At 40.4% G+C, this 23,617-nt stretch overlaps 2 protein-coding genes across 4 annotated transcripts in view; one reads left to right on the top strand and one right to left on the bottom strand.

Moving 5' to 3' along the window:
• SESN1 (sestrin 1) overlaps nucleotides 1-1,360 on the bottom strand; it is a 65,952-nt gene extending 64,592 nt beyond the window's left edge. For 2 of the 3 annotated variants that reach the window (XM_015858663.3, XM_015858664.3), the window contains exon 1: nucleotides 1,097-1,360. In XM_015858663.3, coding sequence (XP_015714149.1) covers nucleotides 1,097-1,360 — 264 coding nt within the window. Of the gene's footprint in view, nucleotides 1-1,057 lie in introns of all 3 variants that reach the window. The other variant, XM_015858667.2, reaches the window with a different exon arrangement.
• Nucleotides 1,361-12,582: 11,222 nt separating this feature from the next.
• On the top strand, nucleotides 12,583-23,318 carry CEP57L1 (centrosomal protein 57 like 1). The gene is given in 8 exon segments (XM_085542521.1): nucleotides 12,583-13,456; nucleotides 14,659-14,838; nucleotides 15,562-15,684; nucleotides 16,135-16,250; nucleotides 16,541-16,639; nucleotides 18,352-18,454; nucleotides 19,357-19,557; nucleotides 20,651-23,318. Coding segments are annotated over 8 exon segments (1,278 nt in total). The 5' UTR covers nucleotides 12,583-13,314; the 3' UTR covers nucleotides 20,965-23,318.
• Nucleotides 23,319-23,617: the final 299 nt, after the last annotated feature.

Here is a 23,617-nt window from a genome sequence, read left to right as displayed (position 1 = left end):
ATGCCCTCAATGGGAATTGGCCATTATTCTTCCCATTTGAATCTTTAACAGGGAAGACAGTGATTGAAAGGTGCCAGACAGAGCTTTCAACTTAAGAAACTGGGTTTTATCATGTGTTGTTTCTATTGTTTGCTTTTAAGAGAAGCAGCATAAATACTGAGCCTTTCCCATACATATAATACACATGTAATTACAGCTTTTACTGATCAAATTTGCCTTGAGAAAATGTCCCATATAGCCTAAACTGTACTGCACACTACTGAGAAGTTCCACAGCTTAAAACAGAGCCTATCACCCCAAGTAATCCAAAGCTAGAATTGCTTTGAACCAGTTCAAAGTAGAACAGAGCAAACCGCAGAACTACAGACAATTTCATTCAAAACTAAAGTGAAATAAATAAACATTTCTGTTCCCTCAAGTCCCCTATATTTAGACTTAACGTTCAGGGAGAAAAAGCACAATAGTGGGAATCAGGGAACTAACTCCAGGCACGGCTCTGTGTGTGCACTGCGAGCAAAAGAAACACCTTAATTTCCTCTTCCTACTCTGTAGTATTTTTAGCAGTACTGCTGCACCCCTTTGATTGAAGCCTCAGCTTCGGGACTTCAGCAAAAAGAAGAAGAAAAAACCAAAAAAAACCTGAGGTGAACAAGAGAATTGCAGCGTCAGTAACTATAATTAAGCTGTAACAGGAGAAGAGTACAAAGTAACACTTCTATTTGTTAGCTCAGGCGGTCACTGGGTAAATCTCGCATTGGCTGGGCTGTTACTGAGCTGGAAAGGAGTTTGGATCTCCACGATTCCAATACAGAAGAAAAAAGAAAAAGAAAAAAAAGAAAGTATTTTAACAGGCTCTGCTTAAACAGCATTGAAGCCGACGCAGCTATTAAAAGCTCAGAAACTTCCCATATTGATAAACTGTGTCATTGGCAGCCTCCAACGCTTATCCCCCAGCCTTTCCTGAGTTGGCACGAAGCAACCCCGGCAATGCAGACCCGAAGCAGAGCTCTAAAGCTGTCAGTTCAGCACTTCCACCACCCCCCCGCCCAGCACTCACCCCTCAGAGCTCAGAGCCCCCCGCCCCCGGGGCGCCCACCTGCACGCTGCTCAGAATGGCCTCGCTCCTCTCCCTCACGTCGCCGAAGGGACAGCGCTTGGACAGCATCAGGAGGCGGACCAGCGCCTCGCTCAACCCGTCTCGGACGGCGGCAGCTTGCAGCCCTCCGGCAGCCCGCCCGGGAGCGACGCTCTGGCTGCGGCGGAGCACGGCTTGCCCGACGTTGTCCAGCGCCGCGGCTCGGGTGGCGGCGTCGCGGCTGCAGAGCCCGTCCCAGCGCAGCTCGCCGTCCCGCTCCTCCATGGGGCCGGGGCGCGGCGCCTCCTTGCCGACGCCTCAGCAGCCCCGGCGCGGCCGCCCCATGGCGGAGCCGCGCGGCCGCGGGCAGCCGGCCCGCCCCCCCGGGAAAACGAGCCCAGAGCCGGTGGCCCGAGCCGCATGAGGGGAGGGCGGGCGCTCCCTCGGCCCCGCCGACCGCGAGCCCAGCCGCTAGGGCTTCGCCTTAGCCGGCGGGGAGCGGGGCGGCCACCACCCCGCGGCGCCGGCGGCTCCTCCTCCCCGCCCCGGGCATGGAGAAGAGGGGAGGGTACGCTCCCAGCCCTGCCTCTCCCCCAGGCCGCAGGGCAGCCCCCTCAGCCCGCCCCGCTGCGCTCCAGCAGGGCCGGACCACCACAGCCCGCCCACCCCCAGAAGAACCCCTCAGCCACGGCTGGCCCCCCGCCCAAACACGGGGAGAGTCATGACGGACGTCCCTACCAGCCAATCGCTCCCAGCCGGCGGAGCAATGGAGGAGAGCAGGCAGGGAAGGCTGGGGTGTGTAGTCCGGCTGCGGGGCGGAACTACGCGTCCCAGGGGGTAACGCGACCCCCGGGGCTGGTTGGAGTCCGGCCTGCAGAGGGGTGTTGGTGGGAGCTGGTAAGGGAGAAAGAAATGCTGAATGAACCAGGGTCTGTCCTTGACTTTGTTTTAGTTTATCTTTCCTGTCACCTCGGGTTGTTTTCAAATAAGAGATCTGTCAACAGCCAGGAGTAAAATAATTCAAAGGGCTCTGGCTCTGCTAGGATTTACTTCAGAAACGTGCGCTGGCAAATGTATGAAACACTTATCGAAGGCACTTCAGGAGGAGCCTTTGGTGTTGTCTAAGCGAGCATATCAGCAGAAGGGAGGAAAAACAGCCCTTGTGGATGGAGTACAATGACCTTCTCAACTTGAATGTCAAATGAAAACAGTCCCTGGGATATTCCCATGTTCCGCAGGGCTGTTATCCAGGCCCAGTGCTGGGTGCGCTGGTTCTGCTGATCCTTGGCGTGCAGGCTCCTTCCTTCCTTTCTACAGGAAACAAGCGTTTGGGGGGAGATTGAGTTCTGTTTCAGCCAAGTCAGCTCCCTGCTCTGAGCCGGCCCCAAGCACAGCGCTGGGGCTGATGGAGAGTGGGAGGCGTGAGGGCAAGGGTAGGGCAAAGTCAACAAGATGTGAGCTGTGTGACCTGGCACGGTTATTTCACACTTCTCACAATTCAAATCCAAAACTCAAAGCTGCAGTTGGACACAGAGCCAGCCAGCTGCGCACCGCAAAAGGACTGACCAGAGGCTCCATGCTTGGGCTGCTCACCACAACCAGCAACCAGCATCTCCTTCACTGCCAGTCTGGCTTCTTCAATTGGCGTTTTCCTCACCCTGGCACAGCTTCTCCACAGCTTGCAGAAGGAGCATCATTCTATCACTACCTGCAGCTCTCAAGGCAGACCAGTCTCTTTTTTTTTTTCCTGTTCCTCCTATGAAAGCCTTCTGCAGTGCGGCTGCTGCCATTGCTCATAGTGTGTATGGGCTGAACCACACAGCTGCTTCCTCTGGGCCTTTGGCATCCATGTGAAGAAAATATCTACCAAAGTCATCACTACCTGTAATAAAAGCGAGTCTTTGCTTCTCTGAGCACTCAGGGCCTCCACCCATCATATCTTGTGCTTTCAATGAAAATAACACTGCCAGTGCCTTTTAAGTTTTCTTTTTTTCCTTTTTTTTAAATTTAATTAGCTCTCACTTCAGTTTCCTGTCCTGTTCTGTTGCCACTCTCTATGGTCTCCCAGCTTTCCTGTGCACAGGCATGTCACGAATGCTTGCTTTATTCCCATCTAGATCTAGATCTGCAGAGGTTGGATGTGTCTCGTTTTTCCCATGGTAAGCTTGTACTTGCTAAATGTCTCAGACAATGCCTACATACATCAGAGATCAATAAGGCAAAATAAAATCAAAGCTGAAGCGTTGCTGTCAGATGTTAATACGGCTCATATTCCCACACTGAGTGCTAAGATTGATTGAAAGTCACAGCACTGCCTTTTATCTTTTAGAAGTTGTTTTTTCCACTGACTGTAAATGAACTCTGGCTACAGGAAACAGATTGTGAAACTGGCTCCGAGGCCCAAACTTCAAATTTCAGCTCTTTGTTTGATAGACTTTAATGTAGCGCTTTGGTAATGGAGATGAAGGTGGCTTTATTTTTTCCAGACCAAATCTTTGTGGTTTTCCGATACTGGGTCAAGCTTATGTATTCACTGCAAGACACTGTGGAAATCAAGGTCAAAGGCTATGAGCAGAATGAATCAGAACCTGAAGTTAGGGGAATGTTTGTTTGATTTGTGTGTTCGCTGGCTGAAGTTAATATGCTTGGTTTTGATCCCTGAAGAATGGATAAGAGAAAGACAGAGTTATGAAGGAAACAATCTGGCAACTCATCCAGAATTACAGCATTTGAGTTTTTCAAATGATAAGCTGAAGTAAAACAAATTTGTGGCTGCTTTAAACCTCAGTGTTTCCTTCCTTGATTGTGTATCAACTTCCCTTTATTTTAATTACACATGGATTTCTATAGCTATATGTAAAATGTATCCAACTGCAGAACTAGAAAAAGATCTGAATTATATTTTGTTTACCTTTTTTTCTTAACCAGTTTCTGCACGTCACAAAATATGATGCTGCAATGTCTGTTTATTCAAGTACTGCAGAACCAGTATTATGAACACAGTAAAACTTACGCAACTCAGAGAGAACTGCTTTTTAAATCAGATTCCTTTAAGTGCTTTCATTTACATTCATTTTCACTGAGGCTTATTTAACTCTGAGCAGTAAATACATAGCATGGGATCTCTCTGTTCTACAGGCTTAGCAGGGAGACATCAGAAGACCAGAGGGTACTCTGGCACTGTCTTTGAGCTGAGGACCAAGCTCCATCCTGGCAGGCTGGCCTCACTGATGAAACAAGCTAAAGCATGTGATGGAGAAGAAAATGTGGCCTCACTCTACTTCTGAGCACTGGTTATAGATCTACAGTGTGTTCTGGCTTGATACCAGATGTACTGGGACCAAACTCTGCCAGCCTGCATCTGCAGATGTCAGCAATACAGCAGGGGTGGGGAAGTGAGCCATCAGCTTCTTCTTAGGAGGCCAAATCCTCCTGGTAGAAAAACTGCTGAAGGCTCTGTTGCTTTGGGGAGAGTTTGGCTCTCATTAACCAGAACTACTCTGCTGTTTGTGTCCACTTGTGGTCTGGGTAGCAGGTAGAGTATCTCCGAGAGAGGTCCCACTGCAAAGTTCTCTGAGCTCAGCAGATTCACCCCAGTAAGGTCTTTTGTCAATAGCCACCACTGGTTTTGGTGCCTGTCTGCATTTGGTAGAATGCTCACCTTCAGTGTGACAACTCAGTGATGAGAGAAGCAGCTTTCAGCTCAGGGGCATTTATGTCAACACCTGGTAGCTCCCAGGGAAGTGTCGTAGGTGCTCAGAAGGACTACAAGTGGGAGGGAAGTATTCATCCCCTCATCACTTGAAATTATGTCCCTGTTAGAGAAGATGGCAAACATGTACTGGTGTGAAATTAGAAGGAAGGGGGTACAGGGAGGGAGTATGGTGTAGCCATAGGTGCTGACCTGGGAGAGGAGATCCTTTGTGGTCATTCCCAGGCCAGTGCTGTCTTTTTATCCGGGGACTATTTACTATAAAAATGCACAGATAAACCCAGGACTCTCTTCCAGTGGTTAAACTAGAGAAGAGAGATGCATCCTTGTTTTACTTTGTCTTTTGCGTCAGCTGCCTTCTCCTTGCCCTATGCTCTTCTATGCTTGTCTGAACAGGGTCATAACTTCAAACGAAAAGGTGGTGACTCCCTGCTTCCTTCCTGCTCTTCCTCTTCCTAGTCTACCATGGTGGTCAGGGATGAGATATGAATGCTTCCCAGGAAAGCCATTAAACTCCCACTTCCTGGCCAGTGCTCTAACTGCTGGGCGACAGCATAGAGAAGTTGGACACTGCTTCCTCCAGCTACGCTTTAGAAGAATATGAATGCTGCTTATTGGGATTTTTTTTATTTGCTGACAGACAAATAGGACTTTCAAACACCTTCATTGGGCTGTGCTGTAACACAGACTTTAGTATTTTCCAGTAATAACACAAAGAAAAATGCTGTGGCTAGCAGCCATTTGAAATGAAGACACAGACCTACAGGGACTCTTTATTCATTGTTTTAAAGAACAGATTTTGGCACTCACCAGTATAAGAGAGCTCCAAATTCTGAGTCCCAGGAGGAGAAAGGTGCCAAGCACCAGGGAGTGACTTCACACACATCCATGTTCATAGCATTTCCCTGCAACAGTTCTTATGAGCTCCCTGCTGAGAATACTGCTTGTTTTGGCCTTATAACTGCACCTTCTTTACATGCAGGGAGTGCAAGCCAGTCATAACCAAACATAGAATTCAGCCCTGAGGCTGAAAGGCTACGTATCCTGATACATCAGTCCTATATCTGTCTTGTCCCTCTGTGATTTACTAAGGTCACGTAGAACACCAGGAATTCATCATGTCCACAGAGATCCACAATTGCATTCTAAGTTGCCTTGCAGTCAGAAATTGCATCAGGTGAAAAGGGGGGAAATGCCTCTTAATTTATAATCAGTTTAAGTTAGCTTTATACGTGCAACATTGTGCAGGATTTCAGAGCATCTTACTCAGATTTCTCCTGTATCACTGAAGTGATGGAAGTTGAAATATTTGGATTATGTGACATATGTATCCTGCTGGATGGCTTTGAGTGTTGTAAGTTTTCCCTGACAACTCAGGACAGAAGTAGTTACACACCATTTCTGCATTTCTGAGTACTCACCATGCCATTCTATATCCAAACTCTATTTTACATTGATACTTAGGATATTGTACCTGCTCAGAATGCACAATTTGGATGTATTGGAGTTGATATGCGTATCCTAAGTCATGTAAGTAGACGATATTATTCAAAATTGATCTTAAGCGTAATAGATCTCAGAAAGAAGGTTGAGGAGTTGTTCTTATACTCAGAATTGCTTGTTGTTTTTCTGCATCTTTAAAACAACTACTGGTGATAAAAGATAACTTTGAGAAACATTTCTTGCCAGAAGGAAAACATATTTTCTTTGTTAATATTTTTCCTTTCTTTTCTTTACTTTTTTTCCTTCTTAGGTTGCCTGCTGTACAAATGGAGAATAGAATTCTTGTTCCCTGCCAGGTACCCAGTTACCAGCAGCACAGGAAAGTAGTATGGGTGGCAGTATGTAAAAGGAGACAAATCCTATGAACAATAACTCTCTTTGTGTTTCTCAGCTCATCCCTGTCATGATGTTATGGTTACCTGGCCCAAAATCTACCACCTACCTCTTCTCCGTACTAGGTTGAAGGATGGGTGGATGAAGATATTTTCCTGAAGAAAAAAATGATGAAAAAAGAAAAGGTAAAAAATGGTGAGGACACAATCTGTCTGTTTTATCTACCTAGAGGGCACATTGCAACATTCAGAAGCATCTTTCGATGATCCCATTAAGTGTTTGAGACATAGAAGGTGAAAATTATCACAGTCAAAGGTGTTTACTGTGAATGAGTCAGTATCTGCAGCAACTATCCCCTGCCTTATTATATTTCTTCATTAGAATTGTAATTTCTACTCACATATGCATTTACCCTGCCCTACCCTAATGTCTCTCTTTTTTCTTCTTTTTATTTTTCTTTTTTTCTTTTTTTTTTGCATTTGCCTTTCTAATCTCTAATAATTCTGCCTCTTCAGAGATACAGTCTTCCATACTGGAGACAGTTTCCCTTGAAATCCTTCCTCTTGCACAACAACAACAGCCAGGTCTTCCTCTTTTGAAATTGAGAATTTGAAATTTTTGAATTGAGAGTCAATATGCAGAGTCAGTAATTTCCTCCTGCCTTCCTTTGTTCTCTGAAAAGCTGCTTTCAATCTGATAAGTAAAAAAGTGGATTTGGGATTGGTAAAGTGAAGTGACCAATCCTAGCTATCCTAACTATATATAAAAGACAGCATGTGGCATCAGCAGCAGAAAATAATAGTGGGTAGAAAAAATAGTTTTTTGCATTTGTCATGGACACTTTTGAGGAGAGCACCATCAATTTCTTTATCAGTCAAGTGTACTAAAGGCAAACAGTATCTGTTGGAAACAGATCCTAAGTATGAAAGGAAGAAATGAAATAGTTATTCCTATGTGGAAGAAAATGTCTTTTTAACATTCTAAAACAAGCCAGAGTTTAAGGCTAGAAGAGGGGGTGGGAGAATAAGAAGTCTAAAGGGAGAATAGCAAAGAACAAAGGCATAAGATGGTATAAATACAAGGAAAGAGTGGAAGTGAGGGAGAAAAAGCAACTGTAGCATGGGGGTGGATGAAAGGAGAAGATAAGAGAAACCAAATTACTAGGGAATTGAGGAAGTGTACTAGTGACCACTGATAATATTCACTTTTGCATTTGAAGCTTACTACAAAAAGGTTGTATTTAATTACTTTGGACTGATTAAAAGCATGGAAATGTAACTGCTTTGATAACACTCTGTTCCAGGCCAGATGTTTTCATGCTAACATATCAGCTGTTACTTGGTAGGAACTTGCAGTCTTGTTCCTCTGAACGTTAAGTTCAGTTATCATCTGCACGTACAGATTAAAGCAGTTTGCAGTAGCTCAACTTCCCCACAAAGGTATGATTTCATCATGTACATATGACCAAAGGCCTGTTTTAATGAGGATTTGGGTCTCCTGTACTGACTGAAGAAAACAGCAAAGCTCATTAAGACATTATGACATGAGATTAGTTTCATGTACTCTCAGGTTAGAACCCTTTCCTTAAAAAAAGTAAATGTCTCAAAAATGGTCCGTTTTTTCCCCACCATGTTATTTATTTACTTACTGGACCAAAGTACATTTTCTTTATTCCTCTTTTTTTGTTCTCTTTTATCTTGAGCAAACAAGAACTGGAGAAATAGCAGCATGGATGTTTAGCAGGACTGACTCAATGGAATTTTGTTCATTAAGGTACCAGGCTTTGCCGTGCTTTACAGTACATAGTGCCATGAGAAAACAAGATGTTATTTCTTTTCTTCTAAGACCAAAAAAAAGATACTGTATGAAAGTTCTGCATGAACCTTGAAATTCAGGAATGAATAGGTTTTGGTACAGAAGTCTCAAGGAAAAAAGTGGGCACCAGGCCTTTATATATCAAGTTCCAAGACTTTTTGTTTCTATCTCACAAGCAAAAGAATACAACTGGACTTGCCTGGGTCAGCTTTTCAAAAACAATCACATACTGCCAACAGGTTCCTTAGTTGTTCTAACAAGTTTTAGTTGTTGGTTCTAAACTAATATTAAGTGAGGCTCAAGTGAAGTTAAAGACAGGTTGAAATGCTTTATCGATTTGGTTAGCTTTTCCCTTCCTATTAGTTTTGCAGCTGTCACCATAGCATTTCTAACTTGTTTAGATCAAAGCAGGCACATATGTACCAGTTCCTTAGATGCAGCACAAGCAAGGTCATATGTTTCAAGCTGATTAAAGTGGCTGTGTCAGGATGCTAGACACTGGGTGTTCCCAAAACAACAATGCGGTTTGCCTGCAACTTTATTTATTTATTTTGGTCAGTGAAAAAGCTGTTCTTTGTCTGTCAGGAATGAGGCTAAAAGAGCATTGCGGCACAGCCAGTACAGCTGATAGAGGTTTTTTTCCCCCTAGTTCTTGAAAAAGCAAAAGGAGAAAAAAATAGACTAATTTGAATTGTATCATGGACAATGGCCTCTAACATAGCCTTTTGCCAACAATACTTGGCTCAAATGGACAAGGCAGCAGCCAGCATTTGGGGATTTTCTTGGGATAGCCTGTGTTAGGGCAGTTTTTTAGCATTTCTCTTAGAATATGTCAGGTAAACAGAGAATCTTTCCTTAATTCATCTAAGACTTTGTTTTCCTGTAAGGAAAAAACATTATGAATTGTGCATGCCAGTAGGCCAGGTCAAAAGGTAGTTATCTTTGTATTTCTTTCCGTATTTGTTCCTTTTTTTCCCCTCTTTGGATCTATTCTGACAGCATCTCTTTTCCTTAGTTCTAAAAGGTTACTCTCATGGCAATTTGAAGAAACCAGGGACTCTCTGAGATAACAAGTGCTGGAGAACTTAGTGGCTGCATCCCTTACATTGTCACATTATTCCTACAGTGTATATCTTTTGAGAAAGTGTTAGGTCAGCATTATTCCCTTAGCCTGTTATAATTCACTCCTAAAATTCATTTCCCTGTGCTGCTCTATGGCATGTGGCATAATTGTATATGTGGCAAAACATTTTTGGACTTAAGTAGAAAATAATGCCAAAAGTTGAAGGGTGGAATGGAGAGGAGGGGAGAAGAGTGGGGAAATCATAACTGGTCTTGGGCAAGATAGCAGTAATTGAAATTCCAGTTATTTATACAGCAGCCTAATCCAGTACTCTGGGACTCAATGCAGGCTATATTCAGCAAAAACAAATACAGATAGTGTAAAGATAAATCACATTAGTGCTTAGATGACCATGAGGAAATGGTCATATGTTTGTAACGAACTCCAACTTGTTTGCCCTGTTCTGGGGTATGAAAGCTGAAGGGAATAAGGGCATGATCACCCTCCAGCAACCTTTATGCAAGCTCTCTGCTGCCTGCAAGTTGACAGCTGACATCCAAATATATTTTGGGTGCTTAATTACTTCCTCAGAAGCTTTTCATTCTAGTGGGCTGAAAATGTTCACTCTGTTTGCTGTCTCATTGGTGGAAATGACTTGGTCCTTTTATTTGACCAGGTCCTCATCTGAGGCCTGAAGGACTGTAGATGTTGCGCCTGAGTAGAATGGGTATTATAATGTATATTTACCTCCGAAGATACTGAAGGACTTGTCTACTTTAGAGCACCTTTCCTGAAGCAGTTATGTTGGCAGAGCCTCCAGGTGCTATAGCAACCATTTCCTCAGACTGTTCTAGCCTCTGCATCTGAGAAGCTGAGGCGAAACAAGGCATCCATAACTATGTCCACAGAAGGGGTTCTGCAAACATCACTGTCTCAGTTGTGCAGTGTTCCCTTCCTTCACAGCTATTGCCAAGTCCCTGCTCTTAGAGGCAGCTTGGGGAGCTCTCGCTGCCAGTGCTGCCCCAAGGTGCACATTACTCTCTGCTGTGCTGGTGAAATGGTGGATGTGCATGCTGAAGCCCACACAGGATCAGCTAGGTCACTATCACTGGGCTGCTGAGCTGCCCTCATCCCTTTCACTTTCATTCTTCTTCACCTGCCAAACTAAAAGGTATTGTTTTCTTCCCTTTCTCCCAAATAGGTCCCCCCACCTTTGTGTTACTGGGCTCAACTAGAATTTCTCAAATTTTCTGGTGCTTTATCCCCTCTTTATTTGTTTTGCTTTGGATCACTGCCCTTCCTACAACTGCCTGCATACCCATCTCCTTGGAAACAGCAGAAGTTGTTTATGGGAAGGCAATGAGGAAACTAATTGATTTGTAGCAGCTGCAGACTTGTGAGAAAGCACGGTCCATTCCAGGGGAGTATGGCAACTCATGGAAAAGTGAGCTTTCAGTTGGGCTGACTGCTGAAGGGTCAGATGATGCAGACTAAAGTGAACTTCTTATGGTTCTGTTTCCAGATTGTGTTCCTCTGTTAGCAGCGACAGCAGGAAGTTTGTTGTGTGTGTGTGTACATGCACATTTTTACAGACCATTTTTGTTAGTATTTTTCATCACCAATGTGTAGGAATTGAGAAGCAATGGAAGGGTAAGTGTTGCTCATTTTGTACTCTGTGCCATAATAGGTACTTTGCGAAAAATCATTCTGGTACCCCACACTGTGCCAGGCTGGTCTTACCTGTGGCCACCAGGTGGGACCTCTTGCCTATGAGGGCAGCATGCCCCCAAGAGACAGACACCAAACCCCAAGAGGCAGCTGCCTGGGCTCCCAGCGGGCAGCCAGCACAAAATAGCTGAGGGTCATCCAGGGTGTCTGGAAAAAGCCAGTAGTGCAAGGGTTGCTGCTAGCATGGACAAGGAGGGCTGTGCTGGTGCTGGGTGGACCACCCTGAAATGCAGGATCTGCCCCAGGGGTGCTAGCATGCAAAAGCAGCAGAGTGTGGGAGGCCTGAAGTCAAGCAAGCCCTGGCAAAGAGATGCTGATATCAGTGTCTCTGTGATGACAGCCTGGGGGAGAGGGAAAGTGTTTCCATGTACCTCTTGTATGTATTGAAGAGGTGGTGTGGATGGATGTGATTTTTTTTTTTTCAATTTTGTATGTATTCTGAAACAGTACTGAAAGAGCTGTTGGTGAAAAACTGTTCCTTCATTGAAAACTTTCTTCTCTACCCTGTAGGAATGAATTTTCCTAGGGTGTTCTTTGTCATATCTTCTGGTTTGCAAAGATTCCTTCCTTCTGTTACTAGATTCTTTCTTTCTGTCACTTTTGGGGAATCAGCAACTGTTAATAGCTGTGCATGAGGAGGAAGCCCCCTCTTTGGGGATCTCACAAAGAAGCAAGTCCTGGGGGGAACACAACACCACTGCTGTTCTGTCAGAAGAACACGTTTTAAACTTTAAAATGAGTGATATCATAGTTGTTGTATCACTGAACCTTCACACAAGCTGCTTTTCCAGCAACTGAAGCTGTATACAATGTTCATTTTTAAAAAATTTTATATTTATCAATTGAGGTGCTTGGTTTGTTGCCTAGTTTGGTAGGTAGCCATGGTGTACTTAAAAGGTGCTTTAACTTCCTTCTCTTGGCATTGTGTTTACACTTCCAAGTACTTGCAAGACCTGGTAAGAGCTTTCAGAAGTGAATGACTCTTTCTACTTTAAATTGAATTGATAGGACCCTTAGTAAGGGGCAACAGAGTTTGTACTTTGATGAAAGCATTTGCGCAGCATTGGAATTGGTCTCTGCCATTCCTAAGTAGAATTAGTAGATGAGTAGAAGAGCAAAGAATACAAAAGAAAAGCTAATTTTTAGAGTATCAGTAAGTCCAAACATATTCAAGGTATCTTTAAAACTAGTTTCTTTTCCTCCTTTTCTATTCAGATGACCTGTAGCCTTTCTTTGTATGACCTATAAGCCATGCTTGGTTGTCATAGCACTCCCAATGTAAGCACCAAAATAAGGCTTGAATGACTTGTCATAGAGTACAAATGTAGTGATCTCAAAGGGTCTGCTTTCCTAGAGCTTATATTGTACCAAGACACTTTGTGCAAGTTTCCTTGTCCATGTCTTGAGTATCAAGGAAAGAAAGCCGCTGTTTGACAGAGCATAAAAAGGCTTCAGATGTGCTTCTGAGAAAATAAAGGATGTGAAAGGGTAGAGCAGAAAAGGAATTAATACATAAGTTTAATAACGGTACGAATGCTGATAGTAATCATGAGAAGGTTGCGTGTTAACTATGCTTTTGTTATTTCAACACTCTATGTCAAAAGCCATGTCTTTATTATGTAATAAAGCCATATTTATAAAAAAACACACACAACAAACTGTAACATTATTACAGTGTACCGGAGCAATAAGAAGGCTGCAAAAAGAGACTGTAAAACTTGCAATGCTTGCTCTGCGGAGTCCACTGAGAGGCATATGCTAACTTCAGTAAAATAGATGATATAGAAGTGTTTTAATCTTTAGCTTTTAGAAGGTCACTATTAAGTTTAGAAAACAGAGGAAAAATGTTAGAAAATTTTGGCTGTTTGAGGACAGCTGTGTTTAGTGTTACTAAAGAAATTCTTTTGGAATTGTGTTAACGTACACAATACCTCTGGGTATATGTGGCTTTTAAAATTATTATTTTATGCAAGTCATCTGGCTTAATATAAACACAGCCAGGGACTGCTCAGTGATGTGCCTTGAAAACTGTTACATAGTTCACTAAAGGGCTAATGTCATTATATAGCTCTCTTTTTGTAGGTTATGGACTCTGAATCAAAGGGCAGCTTAATAGGAAGCTTTCTTCAGCATCCAGCTAAAATGATTCCTGCACCCTTTGTTTGTGGAGAACCAAAGAAGTTGGCAGCTGCTGGTGAGAATGGACCTTCTATCTGCTATAACCAAGGTAAGCAAAAAAGTGATCTTTTATAATTGTTCCTTGTGAAATCTCTTGAGCAAAGTCTTCGTTTTGTTTTACCCAGTTCAATGACTTGCTGCAATTATCAGTCAGTAAGACAGGATGTATATGTGTCCAGAGGGAGTAGTCTCCCTGAAGTTGTACATCTGGAATGGAAACTGCTGCAAGTCTTCTAACATCCTTATAAACTTTGGCTTTGAAAATTGTTTAACTTAAAGATCGTCAGACTTCCTATAAAAGCAAAGGAGAAGACTTCAAACTCAACAGAAGCTGTTCATGATTTAAATCCAGGAAGAAGAAAAAAAAAAAAAAAAAAAAAAAGACATAATAGTATTCTAACTTGAAATTGGCTTCGTGTTGTGTTATTCATCTCTTTCTAGCTTTAAATCACTTATAAGCTTTTTTGTATAGTATGATGTATTGGGAGAACTTGTGAATAAAATAGATTCTTAGGTAAGTTATCAGCATATTTGTCTATGTGAAACATGAATCCACTATGAATACCTCATGCACTTATCAGTGATTAATCTCTGGAGCTCATGGGACAAGTGCTTGGTTGTTTAAGTTGCCCAGATTGCTAAGCAAATCACAAGTTTACCAAACTTGGATTTATTTAATGTAAAACTTATCAATATTGCACAGACATAGTCAATTCATATGTCATAACTGTTCTTTATTTTGTGGCTTCCTCATGTGAAGAATACATGAATTCTTTAATAAATTTCTGTCATATGGAGTTTGGACTATTTGGATCAAGGCGTTCAGCACAGTATCGTGCAGCTAAATGTTTTAATGAAGAAATGTTTGGTATCCTAACAGGAAGATGTAAGAAGTGGCTCCACTCCATTCTTCTGCTCTCTGGGACCAATTATTAATTTACTTATCTTAATTAAGCTATGTGAGGCTGCTTGGAGTTGTTCTGGATCTAGGAGTATTTGCCAACATTTTGACTGAAAATAACTTAATAGCTATGCTATTCTGTTCTTTATGCTCCACCTATGCTGTAAACATGTTTACTTTCTCCTAGGTACGTTCTGAATGTGTAATTGTATGGTTGGAGAATGTCATTCCTTTTAGAGCTGATCCTAGAAGGAAAAGCTAGGTAGTATTTTTCCATTTGAAGTGTTTTATAAAAATAGTATGAGGAACTGTTACAAGAGCTCAGTGTAACATATGCTTTTATTTCCTAGCTGTGATGTCAGCTCTGAGAACTCTTCAAGAAAAGATCCACTGTCTAGAGCTGGAGAGGTCATGTGCTGAGGAGAATCTGCACAGCCTTTCCGTAGCAGCTGCTCAGTATAAGAGGGCCTTAGAGCACAAGTCCTTCAGAAATGTCACAGCACATCACAGACTGATGCAACAGAGGAAAGGTATTTCTCTGAGTGATAAGGTGTAGCCACACCAACTCAAAGACTGCATAATCCAGGGAGTGTTTGTTTTGACAAACAGCAAATTAATTTAATGCAACTCCCCCCCCCCCCCCTTCTTTCTTTCTTTCTTTCTTTCTTTCTTTCTTTCTTTCTTTCTTTCTTTCTTTCTTTCTTTCTTTCTTTCTTTCTTTCTTTCTTTCTTTCTTTCTTTCTTTCTTTCTTTCTTTCTTTCTTTCTTTCTTTCTTTCTTTCTTTCCATTAGAGCTGTGGAGGGACAGAATCCTGATAATTGTGGATAAAGTTTAGATTTTATTTATTTTTTTTAACACAGTTTAACCAGGCATTGTATAACTCATAAGGCTGTGTTAAAAAATAAACAGATTTCAGGTGGCGTGTTTAACTCCTACAATAAGCTAGCATCTGCTTACTTGTATAACACTGCTAACTTGAGAAAAGTGAGTAGAAGGGAATAAACTAGATTCGTCTCATATAAATCAACATAACAGCAGTGCTCACACCCTTGGAATTCATATTAGAGACTGGCTCTGGAAAAGCATCTTGATTCTCATGTCATACACAACATACCTTTAACCACATGAGTTGTTCAGACTAACAAAACCCTTTTTGCCTCTTTTGAAGATAGAGATTTCCGCAGAGAGATGACAAACTATTTAAATATACAGTTCCCGTTGCTGTACTGAGTGACATTGCTTCTGTTTGCAGATGTAAGTGTGCAGTTAAATGCCGCACAGTCCCGCTGCTCCCTGCTGGAGAAACAGCTGGATTACATGAGGAGAATGGTTGAGAGAGCAGTACTGGAAAATAAAATGATTTTAGATCAACAGGTGAAGCCTTCTAACATACTAACAAAGTAGTAATATAGTTAAAGATATAAAAATTTATTCATCATTCTTCCTCAGCTCTGTGTACTGTGACTGATAGCAAACAGAAGTAATTTTCTGTCTGGCTAGTTGCTGACAACCATTCAATGCATTGTGTGAAAAGACTCCCTAGATGTAACTCCAAATGAGAAAAACCATGCTAATACTTGCACATTTGATAGACAAAAGGACTGCTGGAAACGTAAGTCTTGTTTGCCTGGTATTTTTCATCACTTTGCAATTTAGAGAATATGGAATTTAAATTAGTGAAACACCTTTACTGTAGTATGTGGGGTTTTTTGGTTTTATGTGTGTGTGGGGGGGTGTGGGTGGGTGGGTAGGTTTTTTTGTTTTTTTTTTCTGTCTGAAATAATTTTAGTCAGTTGCCAGATTTACTCTGGCTTATGTTTTCTGACCCATCTTCAGAAAGAGAAAAATCAGAACCAGATGTAACTGCATGTAAAACTTGAAAAACTTGAAGTGCTGGAAAAAGAGTGTCTTAAACTTAGTTCTACTCAGAGAATTGCAGAGGTAAGTAAGCATGGAATTAGTCTGAAAGTCATTCATTTGATATGAGTTATGTGGCATACTGTTAATAGTGCAAACTTTTGCAAAAGTTTTCTCTGCTAGAGCTGAGATCATCAAATATGCCTGAGTGAATGCTTGGCTTCCTTGGCTTCATTTACATAAATTATTTTTGTTATGTTTTGTTTTCCAGTCTGGGCCTTAAAAATTCTAGCAGTCCCATATTATCCCAGACTACAATTACAAGCTATTACAGGTTTCCTGAATTCAGTGTGACAAACTGAAGTATGACTGAGCTTTCTTGCTTTCCAATTCATGACAAAATCAAACACTTAGAAGAAAAGCTTTGTAAAGAAGAGCATCAGTACAAGCTAATAAAAGACAAAGCTGCTCAGGTAGACTGAAACAATTTTATTTGATCTCATTTTTTTGTTACTGAAGTAAGCTATTCACTCTGTCCAAGATACCTTTTTAGTAACATTTAAACTCTACATGTTTAAATCCTAGAGTACTAACTCCTGGAAAACTAGAGTACTAGCTAGACTAGTCATAAATTGCATGAGGGAAAGTTTGATGTATTGTGTTTCTTAATCAAGAAAGATTCTGCTTGGTTTTGTGTTAATGAGGATTTATCAGCCCTAAGGCTACTAACAGTGATCTAGGCAAAGTACTAATTTTTAGAAAAAATGCAACTGAATCAGGTAATCTCAATTTAAGGTAACTAGAAGATAGATGGTCATGTGAGAATCCTCATACCTCAAGTAACGCTGTTCGTTCTCTTTGTATTCCTTTTTGTTAAGATTTGCTGAAATTGAATGTAATGGACTATAGTTTGAATAGTCTTCAGAGGTGATACACTGTCTATTAGGGGAGAGTTTGTATAATTGATCTGTGAAATCACAGTCAGTTTGTTGGGCCATCACCCATTTCAGAGCGGAATATTTGTGAAAGCGACCAAATTAGAGAAACAAAGGAATGAAGTAGATTCAAGTATTCTAAACCTTCATCGAGAGGTAACAGCCATTTTTGGAAGAGTTGTTTGTGGTGGCATTCCACCATGCAGAACTGATGAAGAATTTTGGAACAATGCAGCCATAAGTGAAGTTAAAAGCTTAAATTAATTAATAATTAGAGACAATTTTATCTCTCTTCCAAGTTCAGTTGGCTTTCATCAGTCCAGGAACCTTACAGTTACTAGCCCAGATATGTGGTCACCTCTAGAATACAGCAGAATGGCACAGTTGAAAACCTGTAATTTTGGTGGGGGGTTGTTTCTTAAACTGCTTCTTCTAATGAAGACCAGAAAGCCAGCTATGAAGACTTTATCTTATGAGTAGCATTAAGAATAATTCTCCCAGAGCAAATAATCTGACCTTAGCAGTAGTATAAACATTTGCTCAAGAGGGGAGTTTAAGACCCAATTCATTGTGCTAAACTACTATTAGTTCCACCTTGATTCACTGTCGATCAGTTTAGGTCTGTTGGATCTGGGTTTGGAAACACAGGGTGTGGCACAGCTGATTCAGCTTCCTTTTGATGACAGAAAAATCAGAGTAATCTTACTTTAGTGATGAACTTCCAGCATTGTTTAGCCGGATCTACTGCACATGCCAAAACAAATTTCATGTCCTTTTGGATTGGGAATGGCTATTATCCTGTTTCATGGACCTTTATATCAACTTTGAACTTCAGAGTAATGTGTGGATTGTCCAGCAGGCTTGACCTCTATGTTACACAGATGGATTAAGTTCTTTCTGTCTCCAGGATACAAGATCCCAATGTTCACATTCTTTGGATTTTATGATCAGATCCTTAGCAAGCAGCAGGATTGTTTTATTTCAGTTACTGTGTGTCATAGTGGAAAACTACACCTACTGCATCTGGATGAGAAAATGGAAACTTGTTAGACAGTGCTACTTCTGATGCCATACCATCCCAGTAACCTGTTCAGTTTTTAGGCACAGGTTATGCCTTCCAAGCTAAATAGTTTATAGTGCCCATAAACGGCTCTCATTCATGTGTGGAACAAAGAATTAATTAGACCGCGTGATTTCAGACTTCTAATGTTGTATTAAATAGTTGCTTTCTTTATTGCTTATGCACACAGTGTCAGACAGAATTTGAGATAAACAAAATTTTGATGTCTTCAGATTCATCTGAACGAGAACTTAAAAAGAGAAGCAGGAAGAAAAATAGCCCTAAGAAGGTAATATGAAGGCTTTCATTATCACGGTTTTGCAGATAGGATCTGACTCACACAGAGATTGGAATTTGTATTTGGAATGGTAATGTAAGAGCCACTTGATTTGTCTGCTGCACTTTATTCAGTTTCCAAAGTGAATAACAGTGCCCAATATCTCTGTTTTGCTTTTTAATTTTTTTTTGCTTTTTGTAACTAAAACTGGGACAGAGTTGCCAGCACCTCATTGGAAAGTGTTCCCGTACTATCATGACAACAACCTTTGTTACAGTTTTCCTGCCCTCCTCTGTGTCCTGCCTTATCTCCTTTTCAGCTTACCTGGCAAAATTAGCTTCCAAAGTAATTTTAAAGTAGGCCATCCTAAGGTGGCACATTTTAGGGAGATAGTTGAAATCAAGAGAATTTTGCAACAAATGTTACAGGTCAGTCAAAATTTTGCAACTCTAGTTTTGCTTATGTAAACAAAGCTCAATTTCTTTTTAATGTCTGACAAATTGCCAACGTATTTGCTAAGTGAATCTGGAAGATAATTTACTTATCTCAGCTGTTATTGTTTGAAAATCCTATTCCTTCCATGTACAGTAGGGAAATGTTTTTAAAAAAAACATGAGGGAAGCTGAGCTGAGGCATTTCACAGCTTCTTTATTTGAATTTTTGTTATTCTACAAAACCAGAAAAGAAGATTGCACTGTTGATTCAGCACACTGAAATTTCTTCTCTTTCTTTTTCTGTCTATTTTATGGCAGAAAAGTCCTATAATGAAGGAAATGCATTTTCCACAATTTCATGTAAAGGCAGGTGTGCTACCTTTTGTGGCTGGGAAAATTCTCACTAAATTGGCAGCTACCATTTCAGTCTCTTTGCTGTAATTGTTAAACACATTTGTAGACAACTGACTCATTCTTCTTTAAGTCTGTCAGCTCCAGCCATTCTCTTTGTGTGAATGTACAAAGTGTGTAGCATGTTATGAAGCATCACAATCCACGTATCTCATCACAAAGACAAATTCAAAATACATCTGGAATTTCATGACAAATGACTTTCAAAATCTGTATCTTCATCATCTACTGCCACCAGAAGACATTCTGACCTTCCGTTGGGAATACAAGATGAGCTGAGCCAAATGAGCTTGTGAGTTGTCATCCTCTGTACTATGAGTAAACATGACTTCAGCAATAGCCAGGCAAAGCTATGGGTGTACTATATTCAAACCTACCAAATGTAGGATTACATGTGAGAATTCCTTTCCAACTTTGTGATTCTCTGATATGATTCTATGATTTTTAGAAATCTGAAATATACTCTGAGATCTATAAAGTATACCAAGAATGTTCTCCTGTACAGTGGTTTAAGAGGGTTGTGAAACAAAGGCATACTTTCTTGCCAGAAAATGAGCAGAGTGTGGGAAAAGCTAATTCTCTAAATGGGACTGTATGTATCTTTCTGGCCATACAAATTAATGTGAAAGACAAGTTGTGTTTTTAGGCATCTTTGTATTAACACAAGCTTGTAGAATTGTGGGCTAAAGCTATGCAGCTGGTCTTAGAAGACATGTGAACATGATGAGCTGTGGTTTGAACAGAGGAGGACACATTGATTAAACCACTTTGGATGTTGACATTGGTTTGAAACATTTGATGTGGCAACATTTAAACTGGCAACCAATCTCTTCTTCAAAAAATAATGGTTGGTTTAGTCATAGCAGTTCAAGGACAGGAATATTTTTCTTTGCAGCAACAACCAGTTGCCCCTGTTAAAGTGTCAAAAACCAACAGTTGGAAGTTAGAAAAAAAGCTTTGAGCTTTGGAAAAAGATTACCTATCTAACAGAGCCTGTGCTTTCAATTTGTTCAGATGTCCAGGTATCAGGCCGGTCTAAAGCATTAATTTTCATTAAGCTGGTTAATTTAATTAAACAACACACTTTGCTGATGATCTTTTTGAGTAGAATATTTCAATTGGAACAGTCTGTTTCAGGAAAACTAAAATTATTAATTTGAAAAACACTTTTCTGTATTACAATAGGCTTTCGAGTCTGCACTAAATTGGGCAAGAACTTTATAGCTGCTATTGTCCTCTGTTTACTTTCCAAATTCTCATCAGCTACAAATCTGAAATGAGAGTCAGAGCGCCTGGAAAAAAAGCAAACAAACAAAAAAACCAAACAAAAAACCCACCCTCTTTTCTAGAGTGAATATTTTCCAGATGAATGTGTATTGTGCAAGGGATAAATAATACTAAATTGCTATACTCAAGACAAAACAGCTTGCAATTCATGCAGTACACTAAAACTATTGGAGGAAATCCTAGAGACTATATTATGAATATTGAACTGTGCCATTTTTGTTTGTTCCAGGAGAATCAGGACTCCAAAATTCATGAAGATCTAGAACAGAGGCTGGATTGCCTTGTAAATCAAATGGACAGTAAAGGAGAAGAAATATCCAAGTTGAAAAATCACCAGAATAGCATAAGAAAAAAAAATCTAAACTGTCCAGCTAGTAACACTCTTGTTAAATGACTGCCCCACAGTGCTTTTTGTTGTCATTAACTAGAATGCCACTGGAATGCTTAAGCTAGGATGTTCCAGTATGGGTGATTAAGGTTAGGCTGCTAACTCAATGTTCTTGTATCTGCTGTTCCTCCTGTAGATCATAAAATGGTACTTAGAGCTGGCAGCTAGATATGTACACCAGTGAGAAAACTTCCTGTCCTGTGGCAGTTCTGCAGTTCAGAGCAGAGTTGCTCAGTCTGTCACTTTCACTCCTTCTATTAAGACAGGCTGTTGAGATTCATTACTTTGTGCCCTCTGTCTGGGGAATGAGAAAATAGAAGCTATAATTCCCATACAGACAGGCTTGAATGTCTTATATTTTACTGAAATATTGAAGTTTTTATTATGCAAATAGTTTACTGACTGCAACTTCTCTCAAAAGTCATAGCTAGACAAGCCTTTTAGGCTTTTTAACCCGTAACCTATATGCATTTTGTCAGTATTTTCTGCAGAGACATAAATAACAACTTTCTGTACATGCCCATAGAAAATCACACTTCTGTAGATGAGCTGCTCAGCCTGCTTGTAGCAATTTGCTTTGGAACATAATAAAAAATGCAACCTATAATTCTGTCAGAAATTTCTCTGCTATTTCATCTTATTTTGTAGGATAAATAGGCTCCCATAAGAGCCTTGCTTATACAGGAAACAAAACAGGATTTAGTGTGAGAATTTGTGGAAGGGGAAAATTATATTTAATTTAAATGTGATCAACTTCGTTCATATTCATTCTGTGATAGATTTTACTCAAACTTTTTATTGTCCCATATACTTGCAAAGACAAAGACACTTATGTCAAAGTCTTGTCAGGGTTGCATGTAAGGAAAGTAGAGTCCTTGTTGTCTCTCTTGACAATGACTACTGATTTATGGATAAGTATCTAACATTCTTGAGAAGCTAGCACTGATGGTGTTATTCCTTGCCTCAGAATCTTGGTAACATTATGAACCTCAGAAAATGGACAACAGCCCCTTTACTTCTTCATTTTGCATGTCCTTATGGCTACAATCTGCCTTCATTTGGAGGTGATGGGAAGAGGAATGGCACATTTGATGTGGTGCAACCCTGTTGTTGTTCTTGAGTGTTTGAGAGCGAAGGTCTTTTGCTGGCAAGTTGTCTGTGCTGTGGTACAGCCTTATCAGAGCACATGCCTTACAGTCATTATGTAAATAACATATTCCTCATGCTTGTCTGTTTGATTAGCATCCATCATACCTTGCTTATCAATACATGCCACTCCTGTAACCCTTGGTATCTATTGGTTTTTGGGCTCTCTTTTTGTTGTTGTTTTTTGGTGCTTTCATGGACAGACCTATCTATTTGAATTTCACACTGATCATTCTTAATATTTCTGGTGTATATTTCTGCATTTAGAACCTGTCATGTTAAAAATACTACAGTCATCTCTGTGTTTCCCACTTAATAATATATGTCAGAATGTAATTAAATTTAATCTTTTTAGAAATGAATGAATAACCCAAATTGGCTTAATTTTATCTTAAGGAGAGAGATTTTTATGCCAAATGCAAGTCAAAGCTTTAAATTTGACATCTAAAAAATATTCTATAGCAATTGACCATATTTATTATGTTTCTTGATTTTGTTGTGAGGCTTTAAAGTAAGTTGTCAGACATGGTGATTGATAATAAGCTGTATAGATTTTATAGCTTCTCTGTTGTTGTTACATTGGCACAATCTGAAATGGGGAAACACCATTGTAAATATAAATTGGTAACAGATGGTATTTAAGCTCTTTTAAGCAAGCATTTTTAATTCATGGAGTAATGGGGTTCAGCAGTCTTTTGAGTGTGGATGGAGTCAGTTTTCTACAATGCTTTCTGTGTGGGCAAAGTCAGACAACTGTATTCAAGATTAGTAGGTTTTAATGATTTTTAAAAACTCCTTTGGATGTCTTCAGTTTGGCATTTGGTAGAAATTTGGTAAGTTCTATAGCAGTAGCAAAGTGGGTAATGTTCTAATTAGTTTTTCTTTGTAGGTGCAGAAATTAAAGCGAAAGACTCAGAAACTGAAGAAAGAAGCAGCTCATGTCAAACCAAGCTATAGTAACCAAAAGGAAGAAAAGTAGATTGCAGTGACTGTAAGGGAAAGTATGTCCAAATCTTGTGCTGGGCAAAAAAGAAGCATCTCCCTTCAGCTGCTAAAAAATGTACAGAAGCTTCAATCAACACTGAAAAGAGATGACATACTGTGGGAACAATCATTCTATAATTAGTTTTTGAAGTTATCTGACAGCTAGTAAATTTTGTATTTCACTAAGTAGCTTTTAAAAACAAAATAAATATAGCATTTCTCATTCTAAACTGTTTAATAACTAGTCCGTCAGTTTGTTCACCTCTATTAACTTTCATGTAGCATAGTTATAATTCCAGTATACTGAATTGTAATGAAATGTTTCAACAGATTAATTAAGTGCTTAATTAACTTGTCAAATAAACCTGTATCCTTCTAGGCTTAAAATAACACGCGATCTTTGGTGTCCTGCTCTCCCCCATCTCCTGTTAAGAAGATTCTTTGAGCTTGCTTTTCCAGAGTGACACACAACATCCTTGTCTCTAAATTGGAGAGGCGTGGATGTGACAGATGGATCACCCAGCTGAAA

This window comes from Coturnix japonica, chromosome 3, assembly GCF_054131305.1.
Source record: "Coturnix japonica strain WE chromosome 3, WE-NBRP24, whole genome shotgun sequence".
Taxonomy (NCBI): domain Eukaryota; kingdom Metazoa; phylum Chordata; class Aves; order Galliformes; family Phasianidae; genus Coturnix; species Coturnix japonica.
This window is presented reverse-complemented; position numbering and strand designations above follow the sequence as displayed.